The following is a 12,307-nucleotide window of genomic DNA, read 5'->3' on the forward strand; positions in this document are numbered from 1 at the left end:
TTTGTTCATTGAGCATTGCTCCTTGGGTATCTTTCGCGGTACATAAACATCTCATTCTCTTTAAAAGGCTGGTATGTTGTTCCATTACACAAATGTACCATAATTATTAATGGAATTAATGGGTTGCTTCTAATTATTTATTATTACACACAATGCTATGGGTCAACATCTTTTTACACGTGTACCTGTGAGGATGCAACAGTAGCTGCATTATTACTGGGTTATTTTTAAATTGCTACTTTCTGAACTGTCTGAGTTTAGGTATGTCTTGAAAGAAGAACGAAGACTAGAAAGCACTCAAACTCTCCCTGCAGATGCAAATATATTTAGCAATAAGTAACTTTCCATTAACTATAAATAAAAGACATGGAAATTTTTCGTTCCTCTTAGGTGCAGACAAGGACCAACCAGGACGGGAGACTTCGAGCATAGAACGATGCCTTCGATAATGCTCACGTAAAATTTAGAAGGACACTTAAAAAAATGAAGAAATTGTTTTCGGAAACTAGAGTTCCCAGGCCAAGGGCTCCGACGCCAGGAAAAATACTTTAATTATTGAAGAATTTTAGAAACCTCGGATACGAGATTAAGAAATAATAAACGCTTAACAGGTGACGCTTTGAAACTTCAGTGCGATTCTTTAATGTTCCCAATATCCGCAAGTTCAAAGGTTATGATGTGTGCTTTAAAAATATTATATATGCGTATGTACTTAAAAAAAAAAAGATAAACACTCCATAGCTCCTGCCTTCTTTAGGCTCACCCCCTCTCCGGCCGGCCAGGAGGAGACCCGAGCGGCGCCCGAGCAGCATCCTCGCAGCCGCCCCGCCCGCCCGCGCTCGGGGCCGGGGCCGGGGCCGGGGCCGGGGCCGGATCGGTAACCGCCGGGCGCCGAGCGGCCGTCCCCGGAGACTCACCTCAGTTCTTCGTCGACACTCTTGCTGGGCTGCTGCTCGGCGGAGGCTACCACAGAGGAAGTCGTAGAGGTCTTGTTCTTCAGGATCCCCTTAATGGGCCGGTGCGAAGCCGTCGAGGCCGCCATTGCCCGCCCCTCCGGCGGTAGGCTCAGGGTCGCTGCTGGGCGTCGGGTCCAGGAAGGAAAGGGATAGGCGCGAGCCGAGACTCGCCGGGCAGCCGCCGAGCCCGCCCCGGGCTAAAGCGGCCGCACCTGCTGTCGCGGAGGCGGCCACCGGCGTCGTTCCCACGACACAACGACCCCGGCGCTTTGGCGTCCAGCCGACGCCGCGCGGGCTGGCGGTTCTACGCGCGCCCCTGGCCACCGACGCTGCACCGCGGCCCGCGGAGAGAAGCCGGCCTACCGCTCCAGCGCGGGAGCGACGCCGACGCCGAAGCCAAGCGGGCCCGCCCTCTCGCGATATCTAGGGGAGGCGGGGCGGGGCGGGGAGGCGGGGCGGGGCGGGGCGGGGCTAGAACAAAGCCAACCTGCTGGCCCCGCCCCCTCCCGGCCCTCTCCGTGGGCTGGCCGGTACCAGTGGCGCGGGAGCCCCGGAGCCGCTTCAGAGAACCTCCCGAGAGGTTCCCGGCTTGCCTCTGGGCAGAGCTGTACATCTCTCCAAGCACCCTCATCCCCACCACCTTATGAAGTCCACATTGTTATTTCTGTATCTTACAGGTGGGGAAACTGGAGCTCCAAGGTGACGTCATTCCTCAAAGATACTGGGTGACTTTCAGAGAAATAAGTCTCCTCTTTCCTAACACTGAACTCGCATAAAAAGTTTAACACTGTTGTAAAATCGTGGAATGTCAGCATTGAAATGATCCTTGGAGACCTATTGTGAAATCATAGAATACTGACTTTTATGAAATCATAGAACATCAGCATTGAAGTAGTCTAATTTGTTTTTAGAAATAAATTTTGGAGAAATTGAAGGACACAGAGGGGCAATGACCTGACCACCCTGTCACACAGCCCATCCATAGTGCGTGGCCACAGAACTTCGGCTTTGTGGTCTGATGTTTGCACATTTTACCGCATTCTCCTTCTGTGTTGGTAATTCCAAGGAAGGTATTACTGGCAAAAGTTCCTATAATTGTGGTTTATAATGTCTTCCCCCCAAAATCTAGGGAATTCACGTAAGGTAACTATGTGAATTAAGGTAAAATAGGCCAGAAGCCTTGGAAGCTATCTAGGTCTTTGTGAAAGTCTCAAAGAAGAAAAACAAAAAACAAAACCCTCATACACTCTCTCCAAGTTTTTCTGTGTCTGGGTGTAAATAAAAGATCCCAAGGAGGACTTTGATAAGAGAGAAGGAAAGCTCAAGGCTCTAGGGTAGGGGCGGGGAACTTTTTCCTGTCAAGGGCCATTTGGATATTTATAACATCATTCGTGGGCCATACAAAATTTCAACTTAAAAATTAGCCTGCTATATTTGGTCAAACGTTTAATCAACTCACCCCTAATGCCTTGTCAGGGCCAGACCAAATGATTTTGAGGGCCTTATATATAGCCCATGGGCCAGATGCTCCCCACCCCTGCTCTAGGGTGTGAGGATATGTGACATGTCCAAGTTGGGAGTGGTGTGGATGTCATGAGGGGAAGCGGTTCTATGGAAAATAGGGAAGGGCAGAATTTCAAAGCCCTGGGAACAATCTCAGAACTACGTTGTACCTACAATTAAGCACGGGCCAGCAGAGGGAGTGGTGTCCACTCTAGCCACCCAGCCTCTCTTCATGCAGTGTCAGTACTGGAAATGTATAGTTGGGAAAAGAGGAGGTCTCAGCCATTAAGCAAGTTGCTTCCTATTATGTGTTGAATTATGTGTCCCCCTAAAATTAAGCTATATTGAAGTCCTAACCCCCAATACCTCGGAATATAACCTTATTTGGAAACAGGGTCATTGCAAATCAAATTAGTTAATATGTCATACTGGAGTAGGGTAGGCCTCTAATCCAGTATGACTAGTGTTCCTATAAGATGGACATGCGGAGACAGATGAGGAGGACTCCATGTGATGACAGAGGTTCTCAGTGATGCATCTATAAGCTAAGGAACACCTGGGCTACCCAAGGCTGGGAGATGCGTGAAACTCCCTTTAGGACTCTCAGAAGGAACCAACTTTGTTGACACCTTGAGTTTGGACTGTGAGACATTAAATTTCTGTTGTTTAAAGCCACCCAGTTTGTTGTATTTTGTTATGACAGCCCTATACACCTCCTCCAGTCCCCAACTGCCTCATCACCAGGCTTTTTCTCCCCACTCTTTCCTGATCAGGCCTCTTCCTCATCCTTATGACAGTCCAGAGCAGACTAGTCCACCCAGACCCGGCTCCTCAGCAGACCCACCCGCTGTGAATTCACAAACTACCAGGTCTGGAAAGGACCTTGTCCATCCCACCAGGGAGCTATCCAGTCCCCTCTCCAACAACCGCAGCGGCCAGGAGCTCACCACCCTACAACACAGCTTGTTTTGTCTTTGGACAGCTCTGACTAAGAAAGCTTTTCCTCAGATTGAACCGACACCTGGTTCCCAGCAATGTCTGGCCACTGGTGCAAGGGGTGGGAGGAGAGAATGGGGATGGGGAGGGGCTATCTCTGTCTTACCCCACTGGCAGTGTTCTCACTCAAGTCTCCTGTTTCTAGGCCCCAAATCTCCTCTCCCTTAACTCAGTATCTGTGCCTGCAGGAGCAACCTTTAGTTCATCCGCCTTAGGACTCTGCTCCTCAGGAACGACTTCAGGGTTCATGAAAATAATTCTGTTTTTTGTTGCCTGGCCCCCAGCTTGTAGCTGAGTTTCTGGCCTCTGTAAAGGAATGAACGCCGAATGGAGATAATAGAGGAGGAAGTGAGCCGGCAGGATAGAAGAGCAACAGCTTTGCCAGTCAGCGCTGCTGTTTTCCTTAGGGATTTCCCCAAGCAGAGGCCTTCACAGCCACCCCATGGCACCTCCCCCTCTTGGCCTCACCTCTGTTTCTAGCCACAGCTTTCCCCACTGTTTCTCGTGGATCTGACATCACACTCTGACAGCCCTGCCCAGCCCCTGAGGCAGAGAGAGTGTTCTCAGGGAGGGGTTGGCAGGATGGTCCCCTCCCTTCCTGAGTCCTTTCTACCACAGGTTACCACACTTGCCTCTCTTGCCCTGTCAGCTGGAGCTCCAGTCAGCGGTGCTCATCCTGTTTTCAAGGGAATACATAAAACTTCCCTTCATGGTCTAAATTATTGGGCTGATTTGCATTGCTCCTGGGTGTCACCTCCCTGGACCGAACCTTGACTGGGCCCTTAATTCAGCACTGCCTTGCTATCAGACACTCTAATGAAAAGGACTGACACAGTATGATACCACGTGTTTTATTACAGTTAATAACACACTGGAATGGGAGCTCTCTGAAGCGTTTTGAAAAATGTCTCCCTCATTAAAAGTCAAACTTTTGCTTCTTGCATTATTTCTTCCACTCTGAACCCCACTCAAAGTGCATGCAGATGAAGAGGACTTTCTTAATGTTTTTTTAAAAAAATAAATATTAGTGTGACTGCAAGATTGTAAGTGCCTATACAGCTTGTCTTTATTTTATAGAATCATTGAACCACTGTATTCCTCAGTGTAACCCAAAGAAGATTGCCAAATGCTTCTAAACAGAGCTCTCCTTCCATGCCTCGGCTGAGATCTGCTCTTGTAGGAAGTCATCTCAACCACGCCCTGAACTTTGCTGTATTTGTGATATGTTTCCTGTGTGTCCAAGAGATGGATTGTGATCAGAACCTTCCATTCTGCTTTCAGTTTTCGGAAGTAGCTATTGAGCTCAAGGCAAATCATATATTTAAAAACACACTCACATTTAAGGCTTACCTGACAATTATTTCTGCTCTCTTTTTGAAGACTTCGTCAGTTGCCGGATTCAACACTATTTACAGGGAAGAGAAGAGGAGACACTTTTAATGTACCCCCTGAAGTGGCTGAGCCAGTTGGCTCTCTGCTCATTGGAACAGGCTACTGAGGTCAATGCTACATGATTTCTCACCGAGAAGAGAATTCCAAAGCTGGAAATAGCTTCTCTGGCTGGCTCCACCCTGCCAGCCTAAATCATCCACCAGGGTTCACGGAGCGGAGCCACGATAGTGCCCACCCCCCACCTCTGGAAAAATACCCACAGGTTGTGGCTTAATGACCACTGAGTCAGCAGCATCTCTTTCTTTGCCAAGAATAGCATGCTGTTTTTTCTTTTTCTTTTTGTTTTTCAATCAGGTAATCCCTCCATGAGACTAGGAAATGACAGATTTTATAGTACATGATAGAAGTTCACGGTAGCAGGGGCAAGATTATTTGAACAAAATACAGAAAGTATGAGAGAGAGAGAGAGAGAGAGAGAGAGAGAGAGAGGGAAGCAAGGTCAAAGATTAATCATTTTCTGTTTACAAAATGGCTATGATTTGCAACTGTGGCACTCTCCACCTTTCTCTTCTCCTCTAAGAGATCTACCGGAAGGATTCCTTGGCCTCGCCACAAAAGCCTCCAAGTTGCCAAATTCTTTCTGAGACTGCACACTTGTCGGGTATACAAAGATTTCACTAGTCCCGAAGTATTTCCTGACCTTTTAAAAACGAGTTAAATCAAGGGAAGCTAGAGAAGTACTTACTCTTTTCCAAAGCCTATCAGACAAAAAATGGAAAGAAAAAAGAGGCAGGACATGTAGTGTAAATAGCCTTGGAATGATAAATAGGAAATGTCCAATATTTTCTTGGCTAAGCTACAAATTTCTCTTGTGCCTGCTAGAAATCACTCTGTGTTTTTTTTTGTGACTGTAAATTTTCCATGTGTCAGCTGGTCTGGTGTGCAAATCTTGTGAGAAACAAGCAATGCCCTTTGTTGTAATTTTATTGTGTTAGTTTTGCCAGGTTCTAATGCACTTATTATTCTATGAACTCATAATAGGATAAGGAGTATAGACTGTGATTCAGAATACATGTGATGTAAAAGCCTATATAGTCATTGTTTACAATAGGAAGACTTTTGGCTTTAATTCTGTGTTTATGTCCCTTGCATTTATTCTAGTGTGAAATTTCTCAAATATGTAATAATATTATTATTGATCTAGACACCAAGCTCCTTTTTTTTTTTTTTTTTTTTTACTGTCTATTCATCTTCATACTGCTCTTATACTACAAAAAAAGTTGGCTACGTAATGGATCTCAATTTATTAAGTTCAATTCCACTTTGCCAGACACGGTGTTAGGCACAGGGCAAACTATTAGACCTTTCTCTCCTTTTGTCTTTTGCTCTAGGAACTCAGTCTTCAGTGACTGCTCATTGCATAGCATACATTCCAAACTCCTTGGGCCTTCACAATCTGGTGCCATCTGTTTTTGCAGGCTCCCTGTCTTTTCATATCCATTTCTTTTCTCCCTATGTTCTTCACACCAGTCAGACTACCCTTGTGAGGTGCTAGAGTATCCCGTATTCCTTCATGTTTTAATGCCTCTACCAATCTGTGTGAAATGCCACCCCCAGAATTACCCCAGATTAAAGGTCGCCTTCTTCCCTACTCCTCTCAGGCAGAGTCAGTCTTTGGCTGCACTGAGATCCTGAGAAGCTATTTGCATTCCTCTATCTCATCTATACTAATAAAAGGGTAATATGCTAATTAGACCAGATGTCTGCCGGACATCCTTCCAGACAAAGCCGCCGTGGCTGTGAGGGCTGAAGGCAGGCAGCCATGGCGGCGGCTGCGAGGGCCGAGGGCAGGCAGCCTCAAAGGCCAGCAGTGGCAGCAGCAGTGGGGTGATGGGGGCCTGCCTTCCCCTGATCAGCCTGGTTGCCTCCTGCAGAGGGAGGCCAGAGGCAGCAGCAGTGGCAGGGTGATGGCCCAGAGGCAGCACCTTCCCCTGATTGGCCCAGTCACCTCCTGCAGAGGGAGGCCAGACTGTGGCTTAGGCCTGCTCCCCGCTCCCATCAGTAGGACATCCCATGAAGGCTCCCAGACTGTGAGAGGGAGCAGGCCGGGCTGAAGGAAGCCTGGGTCCTGGGTGTGGGGGCTGAGGTAGAGGTGGTTAGGGGTGATCAGGCAGGCAGGCAAGCAGTTAGGGGCGATCAGGTAGGCAGGCAGGTGAGCAGTTAGGAGCCAGTGGTCCCAGATTGTGAGAGGGATGTCCGACTGCCGGTTTAGACATCCCCTGAGGGGTCCCAGATTGGAGAGGGTGAAGGCTGGGCTGAGGGACCCCTCCCCACCCGTGCAAGAATTTTGTGCACTGGGCCTCTAGTAGTATCATAATTCTCTAAGTGTCTATCTTCCACGACGGCCTCTTCGGGAGCAGGCACATTTCTTCTAACACCCCAACAGCATTACTTAATGAATGCAGTGTCTGTCCACGAGAAGCCCTTGGTAAGTGTTGGTTGAATTAGTGAATAAATGAATGAGCTGCTCTAAAATTTCCTCCCCAAATAATGGTGCCCTTAAAAAGGCATTAAAGGAGGAGGTCATTCTTTCAACAGTCAGTTAAAAATCTTCATTGAGGGCTTTGTATGTGCCAGGCCCTTGTCTAGGTCCCAACTATTGCTTGCTTTCATAAATTGAACTATAGCATTTTCTTTTCTTTCTTTTAATTTTAAGTTCAGAACACTTACTAAACAATGATTCATTGTTGTTAGATAGAAAGACACACACACACACACACACACACACACACACACCTAGTTTTAATTCGGTCTCTCCAAGCTTTGGTTCTGTTCTCGGTGAGAGCACTGTTGCTGTTTTCATGAAGTATCGCTTATATTTGTGTCAGTCAGGTGTTCTTATTACGGGTGCCGGTGCTCTAGATAGGATTTCAGACCTTCTGTGTTCTCCTGTGGCTAAGGCAGTTGTAGGGGGTCAAAATTCCTTAGTAGGAGCCACAAAGCTCTCGCAAGAGCCATTGGTGTCTAGTTGCTCCTCCCCCGTGGACTGGAAGCCCGGAGAAAGCAAGGTAAGGGAGGCTGCAGAGAAAAGCTCCTGCTTGGGAAACTAGCAGCAGCGGCCAAGTAGGTCAGTGGAATATGCAAACGTTCTAATCTGTGAAACATAAAGTAGGAAATGCTGAAGGATTCCCATAATCTTTTAAATATATATATATATATATATATATATATATATATATATCCTACCAAGAACATTCTAGAGCACAAAAGAATTTGCTTCTAACTATTTCTCATGTATGGGGTTTTCTAGGCAGCATCTTAAACTGAATTGAATTAAAAATAAAGCCAAAGTGAAAACACTAGCTTTTTCCCTAGAATTTTTTTTTTTTTAAAACTATGGCCCCAATAGTGTTGCATTGTAGGTTACTGACTATGTTCTTCTAATTACCTGTCACTAATGGTTACCTACTTGGAAACCCAACTCTGTCCAAGATAAGCCCTTAGGTGACATTAATTTCATCTGAATTTTATGAAGTTCCACCCTACCCCTAATATTCTGACATTCTTAAATACACTGCTCAGCTGCGCTTGTCAAAGGCAATTGCATTTGCCACATTTCAGATCGGAGACCAGAAGCATGTTTGATCTGTGCTAGGACTGACTCAGTGCAGGATTGTGGAGTTTTATGGGTGACCATAGCTGAAACTCACCTTGATTTTTACTACAGCCCTCCAAATAGGAAACAATGAATTAAGGGATACATTCCCTCAGACTTTTATAGGGCCAAAGAGAACACATAAAAAATGTTAACTGCTCTTGTTACATGCTTCCTCTCTTTTCATAGAGGGACATAGAAATAAAGAACATTTATAGAGAGTGGACAGGAATTAAATCTTCTGGTTAATCAAGCTAGCATACATATTAAACGTGGTAGTACATTTCTTGAAGGATTAGAATAGAATAAAACTACATCAATCCTAAAATAACTCTAAGCAGAATTTAGCACAAATGTGTTTTGTTCCACAAGCACCGAACTTTATTTTTAATCTTTCCAGGCCCTGGGACCTGACCAAGCCCTTCCCTCCTGGGGCAGCTGCTTTCAGGAACCCACAAGGCAAGTGGAGCTTTGCTCCCAGCTCAGCCAGCTCTCAGAGAGCTCCAATGGCTTGGTGGACAAGCCCTTTCACACCCAAGGCCAGTCCCACTCACCGGGCCTCCCGTCCCTGTCACCATCAATCTTCCTGGACGTCCAGCCTCCTTATCCAATGTCATCTTCAGGCATCTCAGTGTTCTTCTCTCAGCCCCATCAGCTGGACACTCCAGTCACCATCCTCACAAACGGCTTATACTCTGAGCATAATCAGAATATTTGATAACCAAAGCAGTGTGGGCTGGTTTCAACAAAGCAAAAAGGAAAATAGCCATGGTGGAAGTGTAGGTTCATGTAATTCACAGAGGACTCTGATGTACCAAGTGTTAGCCCTTTAGTTTCTGGGATAACTGGGGGGACCTAGGGGTGGTTAAGTGATGGGGAACACTCTGGAGGCTCAGACAGGTGTCTGCTTACCAAATGGTATTGTTGTGCTAGTACAGGCCTGCTGAGTATCAGTCCATCTGAGACCCCAGATGACTTCCCAAAATGTTGCCTGCTTTTCACATGAACAGAATTCTGGTTTTTCTCTCCCATGTGGCTCTTACCAATCATGGCTGACAGTTCACCCTGGTGTCTTAGAGCACAGAGCTGGGAGGGGTAGTGCTTTCTCTTTGATTCTCAAGGCTGCTTCCTTCATCACCAGTCCCTCTGTCCTGACCCAGACTCACCAAGGTAAAAACTCCTTCTTGAGGCTCATGTCAGCTACTATGTATTCCTGGCTGCCCATTCCAGTCGCTGTCATCTCACAATCCTGCCAATTTCTACATTTTGTCAAGAACTTTGGCTCACTTTTTCCTCATTTGATAAATATTTATTAAGTATTCGCTGTGCCAAACAACGATGTGCAAGACATAATTATTGTCCTTAAAGACAAGCTCACAGATTAATGAAGAAATATAAAACAAAAAATTACCAGACTAGATGGTAAATGTCTACATGCACATACAGTATTTGTAAACTTGGAAACATGAATACAGGGAAATGGTTGGTGTATTAGTTTCCTGTGGCCTCTGTAAGAAAATACCACCAATTGAATGGCTTACAACAACAGAAATTTATTATCTTGCCCTGGCTGGTGTTGTCAAGTGGTTAGAACATCTGCCCATACATCGAAGGGCTGCAGGTTCGATTCCCAGCCCTCGTCGGGGTGTGTGTGGAAGGCAACCAATCAATGTGTCTCTCCCACATTGATGTTTCTCTCTCTCTCTCTTTCCTCTGCCCTCCCTCCCTTCTGCTCTCTCTAAAAAGCAATGGGAAAATATCCTTCAGTGAGGATTAACAAAAAAACAAAAAATAAAATAAAATTCTTCTTCAGTTCTGGGGCTAGAAGTCTGAAATCAAGGTGTCAGCAGGACCATGCTCCCTCTGAGACTTTGGCTAGACTCCTTCCTTCCTCTACCCCCCCTTGTGGTTTCCCCACCACCTTCCATATCCAGTTGGTCCCTAAGTCCACCTGATTGTGCCTCCTACAAATTTCCCAAATCTGCCTTATCTTTTGCATTCAGGCTGTCATCATCAACCGTTAATTCAATATTGACCTCATGGGTCCTCTCACTTTGATGCTCACCCATCCTCTCTCAATCCTTCTCTGCTGCCAGAGTCATTGTTGAATATTATCAGCTCCACCCAATGGGAAGGTTGTTGGGCAGGTGGTAAGGGGATTCCTACTATGCAAAGAATGAGGTTGTGCCTGGCCGGTGTGGCTCAGTGATTGAGCGTCAACCTATGAACCAGGAGGTCACGGTTCGATTCCTGGTCAGGGCACATGCGCAGGTTGTAGGCTTGATTCCCAGTGTGGGACATGCAGGAGGCAGCCGATCAATGATTCTCTCTCATTATTGGTGTTTCTACCTCTCTTTCCCTCTCTCTTCCTCTCTCTGAAATCAATAAAATTATATTTAAAAAAAGAACGAGGTTTCCTGAGCCTCACCAACCCCTTCTACGTCAGACCCTGGAATCACCTGCTGTAACCTGAAGGCAGAGCATTTGTTTCCCAGAAGACTCTATCCTCTGATCTGCTTTTCAGGCAAGTTTTTTCACCATGAATTGTTGGCTTTCTGATTTTTATTTTTTAAATGCAGGTTAAATTACTTCTGAGATTTAAATCCTTCAACCACTCCCCTTCACCTTCAAAGTAACAGCTGAACTCCTTGTCATGGTTTACAAGGCTGTAGGAGAGAATCTGACCAGGACTGCCTATCCAGCTTCATATTCACGGCTCCTCCTCAGACCCTGGACCCCAGAGGCTCCTGAATTATTTGAGTTCTCTTGCATGACAGTCGTTCTTCTGCTTGGAGTGCTGCCTCCTCACCCTTCTATTTCTGGTAACTCCAGTTTGTTCTCCCAAAAACAGCTCAGGATTTGCTTCTGAACAAAACCTTCCCTGACTCTCCAGGTAACCTTCCTCTGTGTTCCCATAATGCCACATTCTAATGTAGATGAGAGCATCCCAATCCTATGTGATCTTCGAATCCTACATTATTATGGTTGATTTTCTTGTCTATCTTTCCCTCTAGACTGTGAGCAATACAAGCAGGCTCGAGGTCAATTTTCTGAAAAGCAATGTACCTAAAACACTGCCCTCTTGGTATTTGTAGGGGTACCCTGTGCTTTTTTATTTTTTAACCTAATTTTTGGCATTTTTATTTTGTGTGGGTGTTCTTTTTTTTGATGGAATAGCTGGATTTTCACAGACATTAGATGTGAACTGTAAGGCACCTCCCTTCAAAGAGGTCGAGTTTGCTGCTGCTCATGATGGAGGCTGAGCAGCCAAGCCTGAATGAGGTGCCACTGGAGACATCAGAGAGGCAGTGGAAAAATTTCTTTTCTTTTGTTAAATCTTCACCGGATGATATTTTCCCATTGCTTTTTAGAGAGAATGGAAGGGAGAGTGGGGGGAGATAGAGAGATAGAGATAGAGAGAAACATTGATGTGAGAGACACATCGATTGGTTGCCTCCAACACATGCCCCAACCAGGCTGGGGATCACACCTGCAACCGAGGTATGTCCCCTTGACAGGGAATTGAACCCATGACCCTTCGGTCTATGGACAATGCTCTAACCACTGAGAAAACCAGCTTGGGCTCTTTTAAAAAAAATATTTTTATTGATTTCAGAGAGAGGAAGGGAGAGGGAGAAAGAGATAGAAACATCAATGAGAGAAAAACATCCATCAGCTGTCTCCTGCATGCCCCCTACCAGGGGATACTAGCCCAACCTGGGCATGTGCCCTGATCCAGAATCCAATTGGTGACTTCCTGGTGCATGGGACGACGCTCATCCAAATGAGCCACACCAGCTGGGTG

At 46.1% G+C, this 12,307-nt stretch overlaps 1 protein-coding gene across 1 annotated transcript in view; it reads right to left on the minus strand.

The window, feature by feature from the left end:
* Positions 1-1,361, minus strand: part of PPP1R2 (protein phosphatase 1 regulatory inhibitor subunit 2) — a 35,427-nt gene extending 34,066 nt beyond the window's left edge. The window contains exon 1 of the mRNA XM_079766487.1: positions 918-1,361. Within this exon, the coding sequence (XP_079622613.1) occupies positions 918-1,042 (125 nt within the window). The 5' untranslated portion in view covers positions 1,043-1,361. The remainder of the gene's footprint in view (positions 1-917) is intronic.
* Positions 1,362-12,307: the final 10,946 nt, after the last annotated feature.

This window comes from Cnephaeus nilssonii, assembly GCF_951640355.1.
Source record: "Cnephaeus nilssonii genome assembly, chromosome: 3".
NCBI classification, from domain to species: domain Eukaryota; kingdom Metazoa; phylum Chordata; class Mammalia; order Chiroptera; family Vespertilionidae; genus Cnephaeus; species Cnephaeus nilssonii.